The sequence below is a fragment of the Antechinus flavipes genome, chromosome 5, assembly GCF_016432865.1.
Source record: "Antechinus flavipes isolate AdamAnt ecotype Samford, QLD, Australia chromosome 5, AdamAnt_v2, whole genome shotgun sequence".
Classification (NCBI taxonomy): domain Eukaryota; kingdom Metazoa; phylum Chordata; class Mammalia; order Dasyuromorphia; family Dasyuridae; genus Antechinus; species Antechinus flavipes.
In genome coordinates, this window is record NC_067402.1 from 22,993,025 (window position 1) to 23,020,241 (window position 27,217).

The 27,217-nt window shown below is 36.5% G+C and overlaps 1 protein-coding gene across 12 annotated transcripts in view; it reads right to left on the minus strand.

Annotated features, from left to right (window-relative positions):
- The window catches only part of RBMS3 (RNA binding motif single stranded interacting protein 3), a 1,470,243-nt gene that overhangs the window by 269,168 nt on the left and 1,173,858 nt on the right, over window positions 1-27,217 (minus strand). For all 12 annotated transcript variants that reach the window (XM_052001746.1, XM_052001747.1, XM_052001755.1 and 9 more), the window contains 2 exons: window positions 20,219-20,376; window positions 3,505-3,584 (listed from right to left, as the gene is read on the minus strand). In XM_052001746.1, coding sequence (XP_051857706.1) covers window positions 3,505-3,584; window positions 20,219-20,376 — 238 coding nt within the window. The remainder of the gene's footprint in view (window positions 1-3,504; window positions 3,585-20,218; window positions 20,377-27,217) is intronic.

Here is a 27,217-nt window from a genome sequence, read left to right on the forward strand (position 1 = left end):
GAACTAGGTCGGGGGAAATTAGCTTCTTCAATAGAAAACATCAGAGGCACCACTTCCAAACTGATGTTTGCCTCTTCATGACATCTTACTTTCAAGCTGTAGGATGGGTAAAGAATTATCCCAAAAGATAGGACTTTGGAGCAGTGATGCTTTACCCATTTGTGGTAAAAAGCAATGATAGCTATCATTTATTTAGCTTTTAAAGGTCTGCAAATCCTTTTAGATTATATAAATCCATTTAATCTTTAACTCTTAGATGTGGGTGCTATTACCCCCATTTTACCAGTGACAAAATTGAGGCAGACAGAGACTAAATAATTTTCCCAGGATCATTGCACTAGTAAGTTTTTGAGGCTGCATTTGAATATAGATCCTCCTGATTCCAGGACCAATGCTCTATTTACTGTGCCAAAACAACAGCCTTTTAAACACAAACACACATAGACATACACTTACACACAGAACATTGTGCCAGAGGCTATTGATTCTGTTTCTTCCAACTAGATCCACGTATTATTTTATCTGCTGTTTATTTTTTCCCAGATTTGATTTTCATTGAGAAGATATCTTGAAATGATGCTGTTCCTTGTATTATCTACTACATTTGGACTTCCAAATTAAAGCAATCATATAAATAGCAAACCAAATGTTTGAGACTTAAAGATGATCAATATCATATACTTAATTCGATTATGTCACATGGCATAAGGTCAAATCTCTTAAGACTGTGATAATTAGTCCTAATTATTTCCCCCCATATGCTCCCTCAAGTTAGATCTCTGAGTAAATCACCAACTCAAATAGCCAAGTTCTTGCTATTCACCATGTTTCCATTGGGTGTAGCTATGCTATTAGACAGGTTTCTTTTACAGCCCAGCCATCCATAGGAGAAGGGTGTTCACCTGTTTTAGGCCTGAGCAAGTTTCTTTGTCTCTCCTAGTAAATGGTTTGTGTTAATTTCATATTATCAGGGAGAAACATATTCAGTTCTATGAGTGAGGTAGAAACTACATCTCTGTTTCCTTTTGGGGAAGGAGTCTAGAAAATGGAGTTATGTATTGAAATCCATCTCTTCACAATACTCCTTTCTATGTACAGCTATGCAAATGAGCCAGATAGCTGTCATTGTTTGGCTGGGCTATTCTGGATGCTTCTATACAAATAAGCATACACCAAATAAAATTCTATAGAGGTCAAAACTTGAGGTAAACTATCACGATACAGAAGCACTTATTCTCATCAGCCAGTTTTGAGCCTGAGACTGAGCTGAATAAGATTTAAGAGTTTCTGGAAATTAAGAGAGGGTCCAACAATTGGAGAAATGACTCAAAGAACTATGGTAGCAGAATGTATACTATTGTGTCATAAGATAAAATGGAAGGGATGGGTTCAGAGGAACCAAGGAAGGTTTGTATGAATTGGTACAGAGTGAGGGGAGCAGAACCAGGGAGACAACATTGTAAAGACAAGGGATTTTGAAATCCTTAAAGACTCTGATCAATTCACTGATCAGCTATCATTCCAAAGGACTGATGATGAAATACACTCTTTACTCACATGCTAACCAACAGGTTGTAGATTCAGGATGTGGAAAGAGACATATATTTTTAGACATCACTATTGTAGGAATCTGTTTTACTTGCATTTTTGGTATGAATTTTTTTTCATTTATATGGTTGGGAAGGAGAAAAATATTTTTAATTGAAAGATGAAATAATATGGCAAATAAAAGGTGTGGGAGAGGTGGCTTTTATTTTACTAATATACATATGTCTCCATGGGGGAAAAGAGGAAGGGACTTCCTCTATAATGGAGAGCTGCAAGTAAAGTTTAGATGTCCACTTGTTTGGGGTAATTGAGGAGAGTCTTATTCCAGGAAGGTATTAAACTATTCTGAGGTTTTGAAATCATATGGTTAATTTGAGATGAAAAACCAGAGTCAGAAGAATGGACAGCCACAGATTCCGAGTATGTCATAGCACGTTAATTAGTGATTACAGATAGAAGGAAGCTTAGAGGTTAGGTGCTCCAGTCTCCTCACTTTGAAGATGAGGCAAATTGAAGTCTAGAGAGGATCATTGATTGAGAATTAGAAGGACCTTAGAAATCCTCCAGTTCAGTGCCACTCAATATGGAGGTGAGGTTAAACTGAACCACATAAAGAAAGGCAAAGTCACTTGCTGCAAGTCACCGTGTGATAGAATCAGTCTGTGAAGCCAGGTCATCTGCTGGCTAAACCAAATGTCTTTCCATGGCACAAATTGGCTTATTTAGGTTTGCTTCAATACAATTTTGTGAGACCTAAGTAGCTTTTTGTCTTCTGAGCAAAAAGGCATCTGGGTAGTATAGTGGGTAAAGTACTTGGGAAGAACTGAGTAAAAATCCAGCCTCAGACACTTCTTAGCTGTGTGACCCTGGGCAAGTTCACTTCAGTTTTTTGAATTTCAAAATAGGGATAATAATAATGCCTACTTGCAAAATTGTCTTTGGTTTTAGCTCAGTGTCTGGAACATAGTAACTTCTATAGAAATATTATTATTGCTGTTATTATTATATGAAAATCACTCTAAAGTATATTGTATGAAGGGTTTGATCTAGATAGCCGAAGGACCCTGTAAAGAGCTGATATCTTAATCACTGTTTCTTCTAAAAAGACACATATACTCTCTCTCTCTACACACACAGACATACACAAACACGTGTGTGTGTGTGTGTGTGTGTGTGTGTGTGTGAAGAGATAACAGAATACAAGATATAAAAGGCAATGGGATGTTAGAAAGAGACTGAGAGTACCACTGAAGGTGGAAAGTGAACAAATGAGCTCAAGATTCTTTAAAGAGTTACTTTTCTAATCTACTGGTGATAAGCCTTCTTAGTGTATGTAGCTCATGCACCAACTTTAAAATGTACCAGAAAGTATGAATAATATTTTCAATTATATACTTTAGGTGGAAAGACCTTCTGAGGATCAAATGGTAATGCTGAATCAATATACTGCTGTGGTTTCTTACCATGTTCCAAAACACAGACTAATCATGATTTTGTATGATAATCCTCAAGTTTCAAATAAGCATTTGATAGAAAGTCCTCAAGAAATTACCAAATGGGAATAGTTAATAGCATCTACTATATGCAATAACAGCATTCATTCTTTCTTCTCTCTTCTCTCTCTCTCTCTCTCTCTCTCTCTCTCTCTCTCTCTCTCTCTCTCACACACACACACACACACACACACACACACACACACACACAGATGCATTTTTCCCCTTATTTATGTTTTAAAATTATCTTGATGAAAAAATCACAGAATGGTTGTGATTATGAAAGGAAAGACACAAAACTACCACAGGCATAGTTACCAAAGATTTTTTTTTTATAAAAACAGTTTTTCCAGATGAAATAATCAGACATTCTGCTCTTGGCCACCATCATATCTTCCATCTAAGTCAATAAATACCGCATTTTGCAAGTCCCTTTCCACAGTTAGCCAATATAGCTGCTTACCTGGTACTCCTGGTGGTGTTTTCAGATATTTTCCATTAAAATGTTGAATTACCACTTCACATTTTTCAGTTGACTCCATCCTAGGAAGGAAGGAAAAAGACAAGATAAATGACCTGCCTTCAGAGTTGTTTGGGAGCTGGAAAGTACAAGTAAAAATGGAAACTAAGTAGAAGGTACCACATGTCATACACCAAATGACTAGTCTAGACAACAAGAGGACAAATTGAGACTATAGACTTCAGCTTGAAGGAAATTTCAAGTTTGATCGATTCATTTTATAGATTATGGACTAAAGCCCAGGGAGTTTAATTTACTTGCTCACAGTCACATAAGCATTAAGGGGCAGAGTTGGAATTTGAACACATTCCCACGGGGTACTCAGAGGAAGGTGACCACTGAGAACTGTGGGCTGTTAGAAAAGGCTTTAAGAAAGACATAGTGTCTTTAAAATTCATTAAGTAAAGTACAATGGAGCCAGAACATCCTCATGAATAAAACCATTATAATTATTCAGATATCTTGACCCATTAAGGAAAAAAAAACTCAAGAATTTTACATAGGAAGGGGAAAATAACACTTACTATGTGCCAGACACCATGCTAAGTGCTTTGCAAATATCATCTCATTTGATCCTAAGAACAGTTGTGTAAGGTAGATGCTTTGGGCCCATTTTACCGTAGAGAACACTGAGGCATACAGAGGTTAGGTGACTTAATTCAGGGTCACACAGCTATGAGGTACTGAGGTAAGATTTAAACTCCTGTAGCTGTCGAAGACAGAATTTAAAACAAGGTCTCCTCCGACTCTAAATCTGGGATTTAGACTATTTTAAACACTCCCTTGTTTTCAATCATTGTATCACCCTGCTTTTTGGTGTCTATTGCATATGGTAGGTGAGTGATACATGGAAGTGATTTTGTGGAAACTGAGGATATCCTAGAAAGATGTAAAGGTTTGGGTGTGCTGGGACCATTACATTTTAAGTATGAGTATTTAGAAATTGGCAGCCACTTCAAATCAGGACTTGAGTTAGTGGTTTTTTTTTTTTTTTTAATTTACAGACAAAGTAACAGAGAAAATGTCAATAATGTAAATTAGACTTAAAAGTATGTGGTTTGTACATTCTTTTTTTCTGAGACTTGCTATTAAGCACTTACCAGTATACCCTTGGGTATAAGCAGAATCTAGAGAGGAGCTGATGTAAAGATGAGTAGTATAATTTGGCCAAAACAAAGGGTTTTTTTTTTCCCTAGGCATAGTACAAAATAGGTAATGAGTGACAAGTAGGGATAAGGTTGTAAAAGCCCTTGAATGCTATTCTAAGAAGTTTAGATTTAATAAATCATTCATTAATTGATAAATGGTCAAAGGATATGAACAGACAATTTTCAAATGGGAAATTAAAATTATTTCTAGTCATATAAAATTCTCCAAATCATTTTTGATTAGAGAAATGCAAATTAAGATAACTAAGTATCACTCCACACCTCTCATTTTGACTAAGATGACAGGAAAAGATAGTGATGAATGTTGGAGGGGATTGAGTAAACTGGAACACTAATATATTTTTTGGTGGAGTTATGAACTGATTCAACCATTCTGGAGAGCAATTTGGAAGTCTGCCCAAAGGGCTATCAAATTGTGCATACCCTTTGATCTCATATCCGGTATCTCTACTGGGCCTGTATCCCAAACAGATCATAAAAAGGGAGGAAGGACCCACATGTGCAAAAATGCTTGTGGCAGCCCTCTTTGTAAGGGTAAGGAACTGGAAACTGAGTAAATGCCCATCAGTTTAGCATGTCTGAATAAATTATGGTGTACAAATATTATGGAATATTATTGTTTTATAAGAAATAATCAGCAGGATAATTTCAGAAAGGCCTGAAGAGACTTAAGTGAATTGATGCTAAGTGAAGTGAGTAAAACCAAGAGAACACTGAACATTGAAACAACAAGATTATGTAATGATCAACTGTGATGCATTTGGCTCTTTTCAACAATGAAAAGATTTTCAGGCCAATTCCAGTAGACTTGTGATGGAGAGAGCCATCTGCATCCAGAGGAAGGACAATGGTGATTGAATGTGGATCACAACATAAGATTTTCACCTTTTTCGTTGTTGTTTGCTTGCTTTTTTCCCTTTTTGATCTGATTTTTCTTGTGTAGATGATAAATGTGGAAATATGTTTAGAAGATTTGTACATGTTTAACCTATATTGGATTACTTGCTATCTATGGGAGAGGGGTAGAAAGAACAGAAGGAGAACATTTTGGAACATAAGATTTTCTAAGGATGGATATTGAAAACTATCCTTGCATACATTTTAAAAATAAAATGCTATTATTAAAAATGAAAAAATAAAAAATGAAGTTTAAAGTTAATCCTAAATTAATTATTTAATTTAATTAGATTAATCTTAAATTATTAGTTTTGAGAAATAGTTATTCACTGAAGGTTCAATTAGGAATGTGTTTACTTGGAAGAAGAATTGAAGCTATTTTCTTATTCTGCATTGAGTAGTTTAATCTGTTTTTCAGATTTATGTCAGAGTGGACTATCTTCTGTAAATATATCTTTTTGCATCAATGCAAATTTCAAATCATCACTTCTGATAGAAAATGTATGAGACAAATCTGACAGTAATTGTATATAGCTACTCCTTTATCTTGGACACTAGACCTGCCCAAGAATCATAATAATGACCTTATGAGTAAATGTAATTCATTGTGAAAAGAAAAAAATATTAAAAATGAATAATATTCAGTTTAGTTGGAGATTTATCTTTTAGAGAATCAGTTTTGCTTTCTCGTATATAATTTCAAAATTCTATAAAGAAGGGGAATGAGGAAACTGCCTGTGTGTAATGCAGCAACCTGGCTACTGGAAAGAACAGAATCAATGGATAGAATGAGATAGCAAGAGTGTCAGCTAAAAATGTATAGGAGATGAAATTCAAGTAGGCAACCAGGAATAAAATCTACAATCTCACAAGTTCATAAAACAAGACCCCAAACATTGTGCTTTTGGAGACTTCTCAATGATCATACTCGTTGGCTAATGCTATCACTCAGTCCTTCTCCCTGAGAATCTAGGAATTTAGCTTTTCTCTGTCTGATCTTCAGTTTCTTTGCAAATATTAAATTAAGAGAGTGTGGAATAAAGAATAAATTTCTTATCCACAACAAGGAATATAGATTAGTCTTGTAACTTAGGCCATAGACAATTAAGAGGAAAAAAAGCACTTTTCTTGTGGACCCCAGTTCTTTCCAGGGATCTATTTTGCATGACCATGAGGTTATATCACTAACTCCTCCTCCTCTAGAATATGAAAAATATAAATTGCTAGATGTTCTAATAATCCCTTCTTCTCATGAGCTTCTGCCTCTTCTGGGTCCTCTATTGTACTCTCAAACTTTGTGATTTCATGTTTAAGTCTCCCTAGATGAATAAATACCTTAGAAGTCGCTGCTAAAATATCGCCCCCTCTCCCCTTCAGATGTGCACAATCAACGTGATTCACAGTAGTAGGGAAGGGTAAGCTCCAGCTTTGTCTTCAACATCACCGATTTGTGATCCTCAATTCTAGTTCCCACAAATGACTACCACATGGCACGGTCCAAGACCTCTGCTGCTACTATGGATATTCTGTTAGCTCCCAACTTGAAAGAGGATTTCATTTGCTTTCCTTTCCAAGGACCGCTCTGACATGCTTCTGCAGATCTGCATGAATTCTTTCTGTCTCTGGTCTACACACAGCTCAGCGATACATGGTTTCTTACTTCCATCAAAGCTGGATCACTGTTAAGCTCTCACCACTTGCTGCTTTCATTGCTACCATTCTCCTCAGGAGAAAGTGTTCTTTTTTGAACAGTTTTTACAATGATACAGCTAGAACCATGATCTTTTGCAAGAATTAATGAATTTCTAGCTTTCTCATTAGTCTGGGCCATAGATCTACCATGCCCTCAAAGGGTTTCCCAAATGGACTGTGTAGATCTCTGATGTCTCAACCAAAAGTCCATAATCCTCACTAATAACAGAATGCTGGTAAATTCATTGAATTTATCTCTTCTCTCCTCGAACTGGTGAGTTCCTGATCAGAATTTCCATTTGAGGAATTACTTAGGTCAGTGGTTCCCAACTTGACTCCATGCCTAACTCTCTGGACTTTGCCTCTGAATTAGCCGCCTCCTCCCATTATAGAGGTCTCTAATCCTGTAGAATCTTGTAGGTCTCATCAACCTTGTCACAATGATAACAGTAATACCCCATTATACACATTCACAAGGGAAAGGTGATGAGCAAGGTCAACAAGAAATGTTTGTGCAAAGGAGGCAAATTTGGCCTGATAAGCATTGTTGAGTCTTAGTGGGATAGGATAGAACCTATAAAAAGAATACAACTCTGAAAATGTATACTTTTTCAAGAGAAACAAGTTAAATAGAAAGGAAAGATCATTATATATTAACAAGGTATGGCTGCTTTTGTTTCTCTCTTTTGGCTTTTTTCATAAGGGGTCTGACTTTCTGAGAGGAAAGGCTATGGGGGTAGATTGGGAGTAGAAATTTAGGAGATGTAGAAACAAAAGATAAAAATGGAAGTTCTATTTTTTAAAAAAAGATTTAGACATTCATGAAACAGGGGAGAGAGAAAATAGATAATATGGGTTAAGATCAGTGGAGACAGAAAGCAAAACAACATTGCTGGTCAATCAAGAAAAAAAGTATTTATTAACCCTATTGTGTGTCAGACACTGTGCTAAGTGTTAAGGGTTCAAAGATAAGAATAAGTTTCTATACATATCCAACACGCACAAGGTGATGGGCATAGGTGTGGCTACCACTTGCAGAGATCAAGAAAGACTAAATGTAGAATTCAATGTCTGAGTCAAGTCTTGCAGGAAACTAAAGCTTCTAAGAGGAACGAAGGAATCCCCAAGCATGAGGATTTGATGGCTGAGTCAACAGCAGGAAAATGAAATGTCATGTATGAGGATTGATAAGACTGTATAGATTGGGCTATAAAGTTTCTGAAGAGGATGAGTTTAATGTCAGAAAAATAAGATTTCACAAATGTTTGCTATATAAACAGAAGGAACCAGATCAGGAATTTAGAAGGAATGATCGCAAACTTAATATGGATCCATGAGATAGGAGGGATGAGAGATTTCAGTTATGTGGACCTATATGTGAGCAATCTCCCTTCCTCCCTCCCCCCCTCCTCTCCTCTCCTCTCCTCTCTCCTCTTTTCTCTCTCTCTTCTCTCTTTCTTTCTCTCTTCTCTCTCTCTCTGTTTTTGTCTCTGTCTCTGCCTCTCTATGTTTCTGTTTCTGTCTTTCTATGTGTCCCCATCCTCCCATTTGCATGAGTGTCTGCATGTCATATGTAAAATGATTAAGAATTTCTTGACTTGTCTAAATGATCATTCTATGCTTTAAAGGGTTAATAGGATTTTCTACCCTAGGTTTTATTTCTACCAATGAGGAGCAACTAAATATTGGGGGCAAAAATCATGGGGATCTTGAGGTGGGGAAGTGTAATTTTAACAGAATTTGTAATAAAGAAGGGAGAAAATCCACACATTCTAATGCACTAATTTTTAGTAGAACTCATCTTTCATGGACTAAAATTCTATAGAAGAAGTTAGCTTAGGGGTCAAAGGAAGCATTCAAAAATGCTACAAAGAGAAAAAAATCTTACAAGGAGGAAGGGGGGGGCTTGACTAAAGAGAACACATAGGAAATATATATAGGAAATTCATTAACCACTTTGGATTTGGGAGTGAAAAAAGTACAAATATAGGGAAGCATATACAGCTGATGGATGTTGGTGCCAAAGGGTTGTGTGTGTGTGTGGTCTTATCAACATAATGTTGGCAATGCTAAAGCTGAGAATGAGCTGAGGCTAGCAAGGAAAGTTAAGATCAATAACAAAAGACTTGGTTTTTTATGTCTTTCCTTTTTGTGCTATATTGGGGAAGGAGGAGAGTAAAATACAATAAAGAACAGTTTCTCAGGGTGAAAGGGATTATGATAATTAATGAGAAACAGAAGAAAGAGGTATTCAATTCTGCTTTGGAGAGGACAGAAGAAAATTGCTAATAGTAAGCTACAACCCAAGGTCAGTAGTATGACAGTGGAAGAGGGTCTAGATGTGCTCGGTATATCCAAGCCAACATACCAAAGGTCACCCTGATGAGATTGTTGATCCAGTGGTAATGATTTTATAAGATCATAGAGAAGGGGAAAGTTGTGATAATATTGGAGAAAATCAATTTCCTAAAGGAGTCTATGAAGCATAACCCAGTGAATTTGATTTCAATTCCTGAAAATATTCTAAAATTTGTTTTTATGGGGATGGTTGATGAATATCTTGAGAAAGAAAGGATGATCATAAAAAGAATGAAATTGTTCCATCCATAGTAGATCCTGTGCTAGTTAAAACATTTTTTGTGCTAGTTAAAAAACTAAAATTGTAAGCAGTGAAAGAAACTATAAATAAAATTTAGAAGCAATAGAAAATCACAAACACAACCTATTGGCGTAAGGATTCTAATCAGAGCTACTTGGAACACTAAAAAGCAAGAAATTAGGAAGAAATTAGGCTTAGACCAGAAGCTTACACTATATGCCACAATGCATTTCAAAATTTTCAAGGGCCTCTAAATATATATTTAAATATATATAAATGCATTAAAATCATTGAGAAAAATGAAAACCTTTATCTTGTATAACTGTCATTAAAGAAAGAATTTTTAAAAGAATATGGAGAAGGGAGAGAGTTACATGCATAGGCTAGCTGAAATATCTGGAATTTGGGCTGTGTTGAGTGAAGGAAAGATTAAAAAGACCATGAGGGCTGGAAGGGGGCAGGTCATAAAGAGATTTAAATGCCAAATAAAGATGGAGGATTCCTATATCTTTCAATGGAAGTCTCCAAGAAAAGACCAGATGGCCACTAGTAGGACAAGTATAAAGAGATTCCTGTTGATATAGAAGCTGCTGGAAGGAGTCTACAATCCATTTCTACTTTAAAAGTCTATGACTCTATGAAATGTATAGGCGGAAAAAACTGGGAGTTATTTTGCTTTAGCCAGAATCTTATAAAGTCTCCTTTCCAGGGTTGTCTCACATCACTAGAGAGCCATCCTACATTATTCACAGCAAGAGTCCTAATCATTCCTAGAAACAATGCAAATCTGTTCTCGCTCCCTCTGTTCCCACAAGAAGCCATATCTGCTGTCACTTAGGGAAAATAATCTTCTTTGCTAGCAGAGCTATGAATTGGAGCAGGAATGTATGCATTTAATTACTACAGATGTTGCTTTATGGAATTTTTATTCCAGGAGAGCCACAGTTTGATAAGACTATGCCCCAGTGCTCTCTCCTCTGTTTCATTTCTCTCTGGGTGCTCATCAAGATAAGAGGCAGTTAAGAATCTAAAGCCTGCAGGAGCCCTACAAATCAAATTCCTTGGATTTGTCTTAAATTGATACAAAAAAATTTTTGTGAGAGAATGGGAAACAAACTCTCTGTACATGTACACACATGTGTGTGGATGTCTATTCATATTCTACAGGTCCAAAATGTGCAATGTAGTAGATCTTAGAATTGACCAAGAGAAGAAGGAAGATTGCCAGTTGAGCCGATTCTCATCACCCGCCATATTTTGTCATGCACTGAACTACTCTACTGCTCCCTATTGAGTGCGACTTAAGGTTAACTTTTGCTATCAGTGTTTGAGCATTGAATCAAGCGAAATGAGGCTCTTTGGGGCATGCAAAGGCAGCCTCTCCAGATCTAAGCAAATATCTATAGCGAGCCTTTGTCTGTCTCTGAGAGAATAAATGCAATAAAAGTCTCTTTCCTGTAGCCGTAGGCCCTGGGCGTCAAACCCTGCTATACAGCACCGCACAGTGGTAACAATTCCATTTTGATACATGAGGAACATTTTAGCAAACTTGAGCTGTCCTGGTAAAAGCTGCCCCATAGGAGCTGCTAGGTGTGAGAAGCTTGAAAGTGGCTCATCGGTGCCATTTTCAATGGAGAGAGGAGAGGAGTGAAAGTCCCAGAGGTGTGGGGAGAGAGAGCCCTTACTTTGAATCGCTGGGTTGGAAAGAATGTGCCCATTTTCTTCTTGAGTTCCACAATTAACAGCTCTCTGATGCCAGTGCCAGCTATCTGTAATCTGGCACACGCCTCACTTGAAATCGACACCAGCCTTGTCGAATGAGTCTGAAAAAAGCAGCTGAACAAAGGCCCCTTTACATGGCTTTTCAGATGGGCTGTAGAATAACTACAACCAGACCCATTCTTCTGTGGTGGTACCTGAATCCCCCTGCGGCCCCTGCAACAGCTTGGTGTGACAGGCGGATCAGGCTTCCCAACGATTCATTAATTAGGCTGGGATATTTCAATGCCTTCTGCTGGCTCTGCTGTTTATATATAAATATAAACTTTACATTGTCTCCTGACTCTGTGTTTGGGAACCCTTGCTTTTCGGTGCCAAGCAATGCCATGGAAGAAAGGAATTGTTATGACTTTTACAATCTGTGCTAGAAATGGTGGGGGGAGGGGAGGAAGAGAAGAAGAAGGAACCAGGTTCCCAGCCAATGATGTCAGAGGAGAGCCCGGCCCAACAATGTCCTAATGCGGAATCTAATTTACTGCACAGATGGAGAGAAGGTGTTTAGTCACGAGTGTCATTGATGAGCCAGCCTGACGGCACCTTCCCTGTCAATGACCTCTGTGTTTACAGTCATCTGGTAAAGGACTCAATAAAATATATATATTAAAAATAAATCCATCTTATTCACTTATTGCAGCAAATTACAGGCTTGCAGCATTGGGAAATCTTTGCAGTTTTGCAATACTTAAGCATCATATAGAAATGTGAGCCATTTGGAGCTTTCATAACTGACAAACATTTTGGTTTCTGGAAAGAACAACTCAGAGGTCAACAGTGATTACAAAGAAATTTTAAGTTACTAATAAAATTCGCTTTTTGTCACATTGAAAAATCGAATGATATTATTATCTATACAAACTGAAGAAATTCTAGATGAAAAATAATTATAAATTTGAAAAATAAGAAGCAAATAAATCAAATGCCTTTGTTTTCTGTTTTTTTCTCTATTCCTTCCCTTATGTTGACAAATGATTTCAATATTCCTTGTTATCTAGTTAATATAAGACAGAGGCACCATGAAAGAGTGTATAAAATGCTAGATTTGAAGTAAAAAAAAAAAAAAAAAGATTTGGGTTCAAATCTTGTCTCTGCTATTTGCCTTCTAAATGACCACTGACAATTTGCAGGGTGATATTGGGAAAGGAATCTGAAACAGATTTCAAATCTAGGTTCTACTGCTATTTGTGTGACTTTGGACACACAAAATTTCTCTCTCAGCCTCAGTTTCCTCTTCTGAGGAAAGTAAGTAACCTCTTTCATGTATTTATCCATGATCAAGTGAGCTCCCTAGCATCCCCAAGAAGCTCTCTAAGGCTTTAAACTATAGATGAGTAGTAGGTAAAAAAATAAATAATACACTGTATCCTTTTTTTTGGAGGAATCATATTAAGCCTTGATGTGAAGACCTTAATGAGAAGCCATATCTCCTATCAGCTTTGGGAGTTAGGTAGAGTTGTGAATAGAACTCTCCTCTTTGAGTCCCAGATACCTAGCATTGAGATTGCTCAACTTTGACTTTTTTTTATCCTGTGAACATTGGTACTGAAGTAAGGCTGCCCACACTGTACCCCAAAGTAAAAGTGAGTTAGCACTGTTTCAAGATGAGCTGGAATATCCAATTCTTCCTGATTTCAATAAGGTATATGATGGGGAGGTTGGCTCCCCAGTTCTTCCCCTGTAAGTGGGCAGAGAAAGAAATAGAAACATATCCATGCTTTTATCTAAAAACTAGATCATATATCTATACACTTTCCTACTGGAGAGGCAGGAAAAGGGATGAGTATGTAATGAAAAGTTTTAAAAAATGGATAGAAGAGAAAAAGGAAGTGAGACAGAGTCCTAGAAGAAGAAATATAGAAGGTGGTGTTTTAAAATTATTTATACTTACTGTGAAGGATGGGGGAAACTTTAAAGTCAATAAAAGGACTCAAATACAGTTCCCTTTCACTTGAGGTGAAGTGTGACACAGTAGATAGAATAGCAAACTTGAAATCTGGGAGATCTAAGTTCATATGCTGCCTCTGGCGATAGCTATGCTACCATTTAATCTGTTTGAGCCTCAAATTCTTCATCAGTAACGTGAAGACAGTATCTGTTGTGGAACAGTGGCTGTTGTGAAACAAACAAAATATGACTTGCAAAAAGAATTAAAAAACTTTAAATTGCTTAAAATGGAACAAACACTTTGGGGACAGCCTCTTTAAATGCATTATTGTTCTTCACTCCACTCCATTTGTGTGCAATAGCGAGGCAGTGCAAGAAGACCTGGGTTCAAGTCCCTCCTCTCACCTATAAGATGTGCACACTTAAGCAATTCCCTCAATCTTAGGATTCTAGGCAATTTTCTAAGATGGTACATTGACCAGAAAATTCTGACCTGTTTTAGTTAAAGGAGTTTCCACATCTGGGCATTGCAGTGAAAGCACAGGCCCAATCCTATCTTGGACAAAAGGAGCATGCAGTTAAAATTAGAAGAGACCTTCAAGGTCAACCAATTTAACCCCAGCATTTTACTGATAAGAAAATAAAATTCTGGAGAGGTTGTAATTTTTTTTTAAATCTTATAGATAGTAAATAACAGGGGCAGTATTTGAACATAGTTCAAAATGACTCCAAAAGTCAATGACATCCCCCTGAACCATGTGACCTCTTCCAAATCATTAAGTGATTGAGGATCCTTCAGAACAGGGATTGGACCTGTGATTTTTATTGGTCCAGATAAATGTTAGGAGAGAGAACTCTTTCCTTCAGTATTTGTTGATAGCTTCTTTGTAATATCTAGGTTTAAATGTTTGCCTATAATTGGAAAATACCAGGAGAGAAGGAAAAAAAAAATCTCTTCATTCATATCTGTTTGTAAGTTATATTTATATAAAGTGGCATCCATTAAAGTCTCCCTTCTTTTCTTAGAGGAAAGAAAGGATACACATATATAATTTACTTAAGAAACATTCTCATTCACCAGGGAAATCCCTTGTCTCTCACATCGTAAAGCTGACTAAAGTGTAAAATCAAATTAAATTTTAAAAAGAAACCTGGAAAATGCAAAGTATTTGCGGGATCTGGGCTCTCAGAAGCCAAGGAACTCATTGTTTTTCATTGTTTCAATCCTCCAAGATACTGAAGGTGATTTCACTATGAACTTTCTCCCTCTTAGCTTCCCTCCTTTCAGTCATTATCTGCCAGATGTCCCATAATATTCCTTTAATGTACCTTTCTTTCTTTCTCCCTCGTCCTTTTTTTTCTTTCTTTTTCCCTTCCTCTTTTCTTTCCTTCTTTCTTTCCCTCCTTCCTTTCCTCCTTCCTTCCTCCCTTCCTCTGTTCTTTCATTCCTTCCTCTTTCTTTCTTTTTTTGGGTTGAACAATTAATCTCATGTTTCTGTGAAAAGGAAGTGGATAATACAAATACACCAAAAATTTCTCCCCAGGCTGTGGCTGATTTATGTTGCGATCTGCAGGCTCCCAGGTAAGATATTCTGCTGGCGCCTGCCACAAATGCTCACAGTAGTAGATGAGGGTAAGACTGTCAGCATTTCCATCATAAACATATTTTCAAAGGTTTATGACCTGGCTGTAAAATGTCGCCTAGGGGGTGAATCTTACAAAGTTGTTTTAAGTTATAAGAGTGTAAAAGAACAGTTAAAAAAATGAATAAAAGGATGTTCCTAATTGCGAATGCTTTTTAGATGCTTCTGGAGGTTTCAAAGGCCTGTAATTGAGCAGCCCATGGGCCTTCCTAGCATAAAGATCAATGATGCTTTGAAGTAGGGCATTTTCAAAATAAAATGAGAACCCCTCTACTGCTTATAAGAGGTTACTATGGAAAAGGATGCACTGTTGCTTCCAAATAACACAATAATGAGGATTCTCTCCCACCCATCCACCTTGATTTGGGATTGAGACCCAGGGACCAGAAATGAGAATCACATTGTTGGAAAAGTTTGAAAATGGCCAATTGTAAAAATGATGCATATTGAGCCAGTTACTGAGAGCTCAGAGCTCTGAACACTCATAAATGAGGCTATGGACAGCAATTGAGCTGACAGTTATGAGTTTGCTGCTCCAGCCAAACCAACAAATCCTTTGAGCAGAGCGGGAGGTATGCTGGCTTTCCAGGAGGAAGAATGATGTATAAGGATGATAATGTTGAGGGAATGACCTCACTTCTTGTTGTTCTTCCTCCCAGAATGCCTAGCCTGTTGGGGACTACCTGCAGGTGTTTGGACAAGATATTCCCATTTCTTGGTTCTTTGTTATCTCAGTTCTAAAAGGAATTAGAAAAAAAAAAAAAAAAAACATCTTCCAGGTCCTTTCCAAATCTTAAGCATATAACCTGTATTTGACTCAGTCATAAACATCTGAATTAACCAATCACCCAAAAGATCTTATTAAGCAATACTATTGCTAAATACCAGGGATACAAAGAAAAAATTGAGAGTCCTTGACCTCACAGAGCTTACATTTTACTGGAGGAGACAATATGTCGAGACATAGTATCCTATGGAATACATACAAAGAAGATAGAAAGTAAACTTAAAGAGAAGATATTAATTACTAAGTATTTATCTTTTTTTATTAAACTAAAGTAAGAACCTATGACTTCATAATTCTAACAAGGTTATGGCCTACCTACAAGGAATTACCAACTAATATCATTGTTCCTTTCAACTAGAGAAAGGTGGGAAGCAACAGATCCTGCTCCTTAGGAGCACACCATCTCTTAATAAGTGAAAAGTTAGAATACTTCTTTTTTTTCCAATTAAAACTTTTTATTTTCAAAACATAGGCATGGATAATTTTTCAACATTAACCTTGCAAAACCTTGTGTTCCAATTCCCCCTCTTTCCTATCCCCTCTCCTAGATAGCAAGTAATCTAATATATGTTGAACATGGTAGAAATATATGTTAAATCCACTATGTGGATACATATTTATACAATTATCTTGTTGCACAAGAAATCAGACAGGAAAAAAATAAAAATAAAATAAAATTCAAGCAAACAACAACAAAAAGTGTGAAAATGCTATATGGTGAACCGTACTCAGTAGCCATAGTCCTCTCTCTGGGTGTAGACTGGAATACTTCTTTGATATTGATATTCTGTTTTCTTACATTTAAAGCCTCACTGATGGCATGAAAAAAAGTCTAAAACCTCATCATCTTTTCCCGATTCTGTCACCCAATATATTAGCACTTCATGTCAATTGTACATTGGATGAGCATATCATTGATATCTTTATTCCAGTCTCTGATAAAAATGCTACATGGCAAAGAGCAGACAACAGATGCCTAAAGCACTCCAGTGGAGATGCCCTCTTAAGCTGACATTGATCCATTAATGAAGAGTCTTTAAGTCCAATCCTTAAACCTGTTTTAAATCTACCTAATTATATTGCAAAACACATTATTCTTTCTTGTACACAACAGTAACACCAAAGCTTTGCTGAAATCAAAGTATATATTAAGTATACAGCGTTCCTATGATTAGTTGGGTTTTTGCTTTTCATGTTGAAAGATAAAAAAGAAATATAATAAAATGGAATAAACAGAAAGTAAATGCTTCTTGAGTGACTGAGTGATTAATGGCTATATCAAAAAAATGAAACAAGATTTATCAGACACCATTTTTCACTTTATATATACTAGGGTTCAATCTTTCTGATCACAGCTCCCCAAACTCTCCTCCTCCTTCATTCCAAATACAAACGATCTTTTAAAATATATATGTTTTCTAATCACTTTGATTCTTGGTCATGTTTTTAGGCCAGAGATTTGATGTAAAACTCCTTGACTTACAGTGTATAGATAACCCTCTTTTCTCTTTAGAAAAGCAGTTCAGTATTTGCCATTCTACAATACTGTGGCTTCTCTGCCATTTTTGACCACCTCATTTTAGAAATCACTACCAGTAGATCAGCAATCACATTCATAATTTAGTTCTGTAGATGAAAAGCAGCATGAAATAATGGGTCAAATGATTCATTTGGAGTTGGGAAGACCCAAGTTTAAAATCCTGCCTTTTATACCTATGAGCTACATAAGCCTGAGTAAGTCAGTCACCCTCTCTGAATTTTGGCTGGCTTATCAGTAAAATGAAGAGGTTGGAGTAGATGAACTCTGTGTTCTCCTCTAGCTCTAAAGCTATCATACTATGTAGGATAAGGGAGTAATAATAATAATGATTAATACTATTTATTTAGCACTTTAGACTTTAGTGTTTTGTAAAGTATTTTACAAATATTTCATTTCATTCTTTGAGCAATCCTAGGAAATAGGAGCTTTTGTTCATTTAATTGATGAGGAAACTGAGGCAAGAGAGATAAATTTCTTCCCTAGACTCACACAGCTATGTATCTTAAACAAGATTTGACCTTGTTTTTCTAACTTTAGATCCAATGCTCTAGGGACTTGGCTGCTAAAGGATTCCTGGGTAAAGAACAGTATAGCATTAAAACAATGAAATGTAAAATCAAGGGAAGTCAAGTAAAGTAGGGCAAGTGAGGATAGAGCAGGAAAATAGAGAGACTAGAGAAGTTCTTAACTTGAGGTCTATGAACATAGTTTTTTTTTTAATAATAGATATTTTATATAAATTATTTTCTTTGTAATTCTGAGTATTCTATTTTATTCATTTAAAATATTATTCTGAACAGGAGTTCAATGGCTTCATCACACTCCTGCCCAAAGGGGCCTATGGGCAAAAAAAAAAAAAAGAATTAAGTGTCCTTGAACTAGGGGTTGTGATAATCATGAAGAATGGGTTTAGGAGGAATGATGAAGAAAGATGAATGATGGAAGATCACAAAGATGACTTTCAGAGAAGCAATTTCACATTTCAAGATGATGGCAGTGACATATAATTTTTAATGATTGAGACAGGTTTTTTCAGTGGTTTCCAAGTCTTCATGACCCATATTTAGGATTTTCTTGATAGAGATTCCGGACTGGTTTGCCATTTCCTTCTCCAGCTTATTTTTACAGATGAGGAAACTGAGGCAAACAGGGTTAAGTGACTTGCTCAGGGTCACACAACTAAGTAAGTGTCTGAGATCAGATTTTAATTCAGGAAAATAAATCTTCCTGACTCCAGGTTGGGTACTCTATCCACTGTGCTACCCACTGGCCATGGAAACATCAAATGCATGCTTAAGTCATTGGGTAAGATATAGGGCTTGAAGAAGCTGGGATTTTGGGAGAAAACATAGATATTTCTTTAGGAAGTGCCAAGCATGGGGCCTGAGGGGATGTAAAGAGGAAGGCTGACAAAAACCTAATGAGAAAGAAGTAAAAATAACCCAGGGGCTGATAGAAGGGCCTAGACTGGGTGACAGAGCTAGAATAAATCTCATAGGAAGAGTTTGCAGAGTATTGGATGCAACAGAAAGATGGAGAGGAGGGGTGTACCAACTTATCCTCCCAGCTTAGAGATATGAGGAGAAACTCTCCTCCCAAAGATGTGGTCTGGGATGGGATATGCTACAGGGATCCAGATTTCTGGAGGACAAAAAGAAGAAAACAACAGAAAAAGAAAGATTCCAGGATGAGGGTTTAATAGGACACAACAGAACATAGGCAGAGGAGCATAAAACCATCGAGATGGATAGGGATGAATCCAGGAAAAGTCATAAGGGAAAAGTCTTTTTTTTTCCTTTGAAATATCTAACTGAATGATAAGTATTAGGGAAATAGGAGGATCAGGTTTGCTAGCTGGATACTCAGGAAAATGAGAACTGATCACAGCCCAAATCCTAAAATCACTGTCTTACCTTTTCTTCCCCGCTCCATTTCTTTCCCTCTTTTCAGCCTTTTCTATTTTTATCTTCATGAAAGCACAGCAGGGGCAATCATTTTAACTGCATTCCTGGCTGCGACCCCCTTTTGTAAACATTTTCTCAAAGTTAAAATGAAAAGTAACCCTCCTTCCCCATCAATGACACAAATGCTATCAGCGTTTCCTCTGCTCTGCCTAAAACATCAAAAACCAAATAGCCTCGGCCTCTCAAATGCAAATACTCCCCTGACCTTCTCAGAAGGCTCTGGAATCCTTGGGGCTTCCCAACAATTTAGGTTTCTCTACATAGACCTCCTTCTCTCTCGCCTTCCTCCTGGGAAATTTACCTTCCTTTCTTTGGAAATCTACGTGAAACCCTTTGAGGACTTTATTCACCATGTGGGTTATTTTGCTGTTGGATACTGGGCATTTATTATCTATGTCACAGCCTGGCAGGATCTAAGCTTGCTGAAACAAAGGCAGGCAGAGACAATGGGAGGAGGGGTAAATAGCATAAATATCTAGGATTTTGCCCACACGTGCATGCCATCCAAACACAAGCTAGTCAATGGAATAGATATATGTTCATGGTGCCATTCATCGGATCAAAGACAGAAACACCCACACGAGAGGCTGAAAGCCCCTTTCAACTCTGCAGATGTCAGAGCTCTGAGTCTCTGAGATGGGGAATGGAATGCACACCGAAAGGAACAAAGAAGGAAAGAACTGAGTAATTGGAGCAAGAATTTCACCTGGCAAATCCGACACCTCTGCTGACTCCATTGGCGTCTCTTAATATTCTGGTGGAAATGACATGGCCGAAGGGTTTCAGCATGTTCTCCAATTCCTGCTCGTCCATGGAAATGGGCAAATTGGAGATGTATAGGTTTGTGGGGTCTTGTTCTTGTTGCTAAAACAAAACAAAACAACAGAAATGATTATATTACACATTTCAGTGTCTACTTAGGGGGAAACTTAATGATAAAATAAAACTCCCAGGACTCCTGAAATGCAAGTCAATTAAACTCAACATCTTTTTTTATTAAATGGTATTATGTTAAGTACCAGTGGTATCACAACAAAAATGAAACTGTTCCTGCCTTTATAGGGCTTACATTCTCTTGGGGGGGGGGGTTCAAATTCAAAAGAGGCACAGAATAAATACAAAAGAACTGCTGAAGGATGAGGCACCTAGTTTGCCCCTCAGATTAAGTCAAGAATTCTGAATCCTGTCTCTACCACTCAAGTGAAACTATTTTCCTCCTAAATCACCACAGCCATCCTTTTTTGGGACAATACCATCAGCCAAGCCTTCATTCTAAAATAATCCAAAAGACCTAGGAGTGGGTATTCCCTCTAACAAGAAAGATTACCCACCCATATTTCATCTGTGGTACTCTTATCTGTAAGTTTGTGTCAGTATAGGTATATCTCAGCATACTGGGAAGCCCTCCATGCTTTCTCTGGATAACATATTAAAGAAATAATCAGGTCATCCACCATCGGTCCCTCATGCTTTCTTCATGACCAAATCATTTTGGTTTTAACTCTTATTTTTTTTATGACAATTTTCTCTACTTTTCCTGCACAATTTACCCATTTATAATGAGTTGTTGTTTACAATGTGACAAACTGAATCCCATTAATTGGACTTTCCTGATCAAAAACATTACTTTCTCTTTTGGTCTTCCTTCACAGCATTCTCTTCCACTTCTCACTTTTCCTTCTTTGAGTTTAAAGTTTTACATTAGGAAAAAATGTTGGTATAAAGTTAGAAGGCATGGGTCAATATTAGAGATCTGCCATGATAGCTTTTTGACTATGGTAAATCATTTCATCTCATTGAGTCTCTCAGTTTCCTCATATATAAAATTAGGTTGTGGCATAGGATACTCTTGAAGGGACTTGAGGTCCAGATCCAGGACCCTTGACTGACTTGTTCAAGCTTATGCCATCCCCTAAAGAGAAATTTTCTTTCAAGGTTCAGTCCATAACTCAAGTCCTGGTTCACAACTAAGTTAACACCATGGAACTTAACAGTAATGGAGAGTCAATAAGTAAGCATTGGAAGTATAAATAATAGAGTTAATTTGAACCTTTAAAACAATGACAACAGCTACTGTGGAAGTGAGTTATGAAAAGATTTGCCACTGAGACAGAAGAGACTTCATTTTGATAAAAGAACACAGAGAGAAATACAGTCTTTCTTAAACAGACACAATGTTTTCCCCCAGGATTCAATAGATAGAACAAAGGAAAAAAGCTAAAAATCACTTAAATCTAAATCTATATAAATCTCAAGTATCAGTCTGTATTTTTTATTCATCACTTCTTATCCATTGTACTGTTGTGGATGGGCCAGACAATGGTATCTAGTTTGTCACATTATAAGCAATAACTTACTATAGATTGAAAAATTATTGATGGGAATGGGAGGGAAAATTGTCATTAAAGAGAACTAAGAGTTGAAACCAAAATTCGGTCATGGGAAAAGGATGAAGGACAGCTGATGGATGATGTAATTGTTTGTTTGGTATTCTTATATCATCCAGAGGAAGCACAAAGAGCTTCCCAGTATGTTTCATTATATCCATGTAACAGCAATAAATAAGGCAGGTGTTATTATTCCCACTTGATAGACTGGCAAACTGAGGAACGGACAAGTTACTTGCCTGACATTACCAGCTCATTAGCACTTAGAATAGCCAAGGGCTCTTTTTGTTAGAATGTGTTGCTAGAATTCTATCATTGTCCCCTAAAGAACAAGGGCTAGCCTTCCAATTTCCAGAATTCCTAATAATCACTGCATGAAAAAATATAGTGTAATAAATAATAAATGCTATAGCCTCTTTTTCTTCAAAAATCTTTTTATAAGGACTAAGGAAGGAAGGAGAAAGGGATGCAGGGGGAACATGAATGATAAAAAACAATAAAATCAATAAAATCTATTAAAATAAATGTGCTTAAAAATAAAAGTAAGTGCCATTAACATGTTCTCTAGAGAGTCCAAAGTCTTAAGGAAATGATCTTTCATTCATGATAACTTCATCTATGAATCAAAGTCCCTAAAAGCATATAGCAGTTCTGCATTGATGAGTGGCCATTTCACAGTGCTATTTGTCATGAAATCCTGCTATTCAAAAGGCAGACTTGGTCCTGGAATTCAAATTATGTATGTTGACGTAACTATGGAATACTGCATTTTAAATACACCCCCCCAAAGAGAGATACATAAGTTACCTTTACTCTTTAATAAAAGTTAAAAGTATATTTATTAGCTATACAATAAAGTATCCCAAGAGTCTTGGTTTTAAGCTATGAAACCTAAATATATGTATATGTACATATATAATTCTCATGTACTTGAAAATAAACTGTACTTACATATATATATTTTTTTGCTGAGGTAATTAGGATTAAGTGACTTGCCCAGGGTCACAACAGTTAGAAAGGGTTAAATGTCTGAGATCAGATTTGAATTCAGATCCTCCTGAATTCAGGGCTCATGCTCTATCCACTGTGCCACCTAGCTGCCCCGAGTATATTTATATACTTATATATATTATATACATATATATATAATTATACAATAGAAAAAATCTGAGTTCAGATCCTATGTTTGGTATAGACTTCCCATGCGGGCATAGGTAATAACTTTCCTGGGCCTTAGTTCACTTGTAAATGAAAGAATTTTAGTAGATGATTTATGAAATAGCTTCTGGCTCTGGATCTCTAATAGTGAATGCAATTCTATGATATTCTGTGAGTATATTGCCTCTCCTATTAGAATATAAGCTATATGAAAAAATGGAATATTTTTTTTCCTACTTTCTGTCTTTGTATCACTAGAACCTAGGACAGTGCCTGGGATATTTAATAAATACTTATCCCTCGATGATATATCACCTAGTAGAAAATAACCTCCTAGAGGGAAGGGACTTTTACAATTTTGTTTTTGTCTATCCAACATCTGACAAAGAATCTTGCACAATGTGGATTTTTAATAAATGCTTATTGGATTGGGTAGGCATTGTACTCAAAAGCTTCTATATTGCTTTCTTCAAAATAAGCTCAAATTTTATTTTTTTCCCTTTTATAACCATTTTCTTTCTAATTTTCTGAAATTTTCTTGTTATAGCCAAATCTCAGTCAGTTGACAATCTGTCCAATTTTTCTTGAGGGGGATGGTGCTGTTTACCATCACTCTTGGATTTACATTTTTGTACAATTTTGGATTCTTAGAGCAGTAAGGGAATTTAGATAACTTCCCTTACAAGCCTCTGAAATGAAGACATAGAGAGTAGAAGAATTCTTTTATAAGAGCCATGGACAAGCTTATACATGAAAACAATTTTTCTAGGGGTGGATCTAGAACTGGAACAAGGGCTCCAAGCTCCATTTAAGAATCTTTACCATTTTGTTGCTCTCTGTTTCACTTGAAATCCTACAATTCAAGGTCAAATGGAAGCCTAGAGAGAGGCAAGAAAAATCTATAGATTTTGCCTGTCTGGTGACACATAGTTCTTTTTCTAGAATGAAACACAAATTGTGAAAGACCTTACACATAATAGTAAATCTCAGTTTTAATGAATGGATGAATATGCTACAGAACATCAAAATGTACCATTGAACTGGTGAAATTCAGACTCACAAGAGTTTCACTGTGTATTTGGGGAATTTTTCCTCAAACAAAATGGGACCAGATCACTGGATGAACCCTTTTCTCTATTTCTTCACTTTTGTGGTGGTCTAGTTTCTTCTTACTACTGACTTAACCCAATTAACAACTCGGGAGACAAAAAAGTTTTTTAAAATGCTGAGTCTTGTTGTAGATGAAAATGAAGGCTATTTCAAACATTTCAAGAAATATTTAAAATAACAAATGAAGAGTATCATTTATATGTTATAAACATTATGTTTCCTATAAATATGTTAAAGATGGAATATATTTACATATTAAATAATAAATTATGTAACTAAAGTTTCCAAAGCATTTTACATATATTCTCATTTGATCAAAAGATTATATATATATATATATATATATATATATATATATATATTTTAAAGAACAGTTTTTTCTTCTTGAGTTTTTTTTTTATTTTTTATTCATTGATACGCACAACCATCTCTCCTTCGTTCTCTCCTCCTCCCCTCCCCTACCTCTCTTTTATAGCCCCCCTCTCGTATTTCTCTTTCCTTCTCTTTCTATATATAACATCTATAATCATGCCCTGGCTTTTTACTTATTTTAAAGAGCTTCAAGACATTCCCAGCTGAATAGAAAAGTAAAGTCTTAAGGAAGGCTTAGGTACTTCATCTATTTGAAATTGGAAACAATATAGATGAAATATTTTATGGATGTGTATAATTGCTGTTGGATGAAATAAGCTAGGGCTAAGCTAGATGGCCTGATCCTGGAAAGAGGTTTCCACTGTACTCAATATTTCAAGAGCAGAAAATTAGTTGAAAGCACTTATATCTGAAAGGCAAAATAATTAACATCTGAGACACTAAGTTATTAGTGCTGAATAGTCTTAGATTCAAAAAGGGAATATGAGGGAATGCAGGAAGGATTCTTCATCATTAACCTATTGACCGAAGCAAATACAAGCAGCCCTTTGATCCTACAAGATTCCTAGCAAAGAAAGAAAAACATTTTTTGTGTGTGTTCCACTCATTTTTTCCAGTAAAAACAAAGCCCACACATTCTTGTCTGAAAGTCTCCATCAAGGTTCTGTTTTCTGTTTAGGTTCTCTTTAGTTGTTGGAACAATTCTGCCTTTTGGATTCTGACCATTTTGGATTCTTAATGATTGACCCACCTCTGTGCAAAGCACAACCAGAGACCTTTAGAGCTGCTTGTCAAATGGTATGTGTTCTGCCTAATTCTTCACTAATCTGTGCTACTTTTTTCTCTGGGTTTTCTCTCTGATGTCACCATACAGAGGGATTGTGGGTATCATCTTCCCAATTTCCCTCCGTATTGTAGAACGATGATGCTTTTCTCTACCTAGAGTAAAGCTGTGGTGATGGGATCAGGACAGCTTGACTCCCTCTTCCAACAAAAGCAGGCTGAACAGTATATGAGAAGATGCAAACTGCAAAGTGCATTATAATGGAAGCTTCTTGAGGTCAAGCATTTGTGGTTTTCCCCCTCTTGTTTTATGTTCCTAGAGGCAATCATGATGCTTTGCTTATAAATAAGTACTTGATGATTTTACATCAAGATTGGTAATAATAATAAATTCATTAAAATGGCTTAAGAAAGAGGTTACATGCTCAGAGAGATGACATATGATTGGGATAATCAGGTATGCCCAGGTCCTTTGCTTCCATGGTAAAGGCTGAATAACAGATACTAAACAAGTCTGTTGTTCTAATCATTCTTATTGATCATCCTTTGTTCTCAAAGATGACTATGACTTCAGGGAGATGATGTCATGACATGCAAAAGTAGTAATAATTCAAAAGAAAATACAATTGATGATTTTTTTAAATGCGTCTTTGAGAAGCAGAGGCAGATTGGCATGAGATGGCAGCTTTAGAGTTAGGAGATCTGGTTTGGACACATATTACTGTACAACTCTAAACAAGGCCCTTATCCCATTGACTCCAGAAAGGAAGATTCTAAAGGAAAGGAGAGTTGTCCAGTTGTATCAGCTGAAGATGGGAATTGACATTCTAGAATTGGCACCTGTATTGATGAAATAGAATCATAGATTGAAAACTAGGAAGGACCTTTAATATCAATGGAACAATGCCTACCCCCTTCATTTTGCAAGTGAGAAAACTGAAGCTCAAGGTGGGATAAAAAATAACTTGCCCCAAGTTGGAGAACTGAGTTGGGATGCACACCAAAGTCTGCTCATACTTTCCATTGTACTGTCTCTCTGGCTTTGACCACATCTGGGGGATGGGGCAGAAAGAACAACCACTTTATATAAAGAAAAAACAAATGTTCACTTATGTCTTACAAACCAAGGTTATGAATGTTTATACTCAGGAAAACAGATCAGTTGATATCCCCTAAGGTCTCTGACCCAACCTCCCAAGGTCAAGTAAATGCTTACTCTTTAAGAATTCTTTCTAAAGAGCAGAGGAAATCAGCAAGTTAAGGGGTGCTTCTATTAGCTTCTGGGAAATGGTATGTGTTCTGCCTAATTCTTCACTAATCTGTGCTACTTTTTTCTCTGGATTTTCTCTTTGATGTTGCCATACAGAGGGATCGTGGGTATCATCTTCCCAATACCCTTTCGTATTGTAGAAGGAATGATGCTTTTCTCTATCTAGAGTAAAGTTGTGGTGATGGGATAAGGAGAGCTTGACTCCCTCTTCCAACATACGAAGACTGAACAGTATGTGAGAAGATGCAAACTGCAAAGTGCATTAGAATGGAAGCTTCTTGAGGTCAAACATTTGTTGTTTTTTTTTTCCCCCTCTTGTTTTATGTTCCTAGAGGCAATCATGATGCTTTGCTTATAAATAAGTACTTGATGAATATAATTTAGAATAAAGGATTTTACATCAAGATTGGTAATAATAATAAATTCATTAAATTGGCTTAAGAAAGAGGTTACATGCTCAGAGAGATGACATATGATTGGGATAATCAGGTATGCCCAGGTCCTTTGCTTCCATGGTAAAGGCTGAATAACAGATACTAAACAAAAGCCTCCCATGAGTTGAACTGAGAATGAATGTGTTCCAGATACCCAGATTTTTATTTTCACATGAGATGAGTAAAAAAAA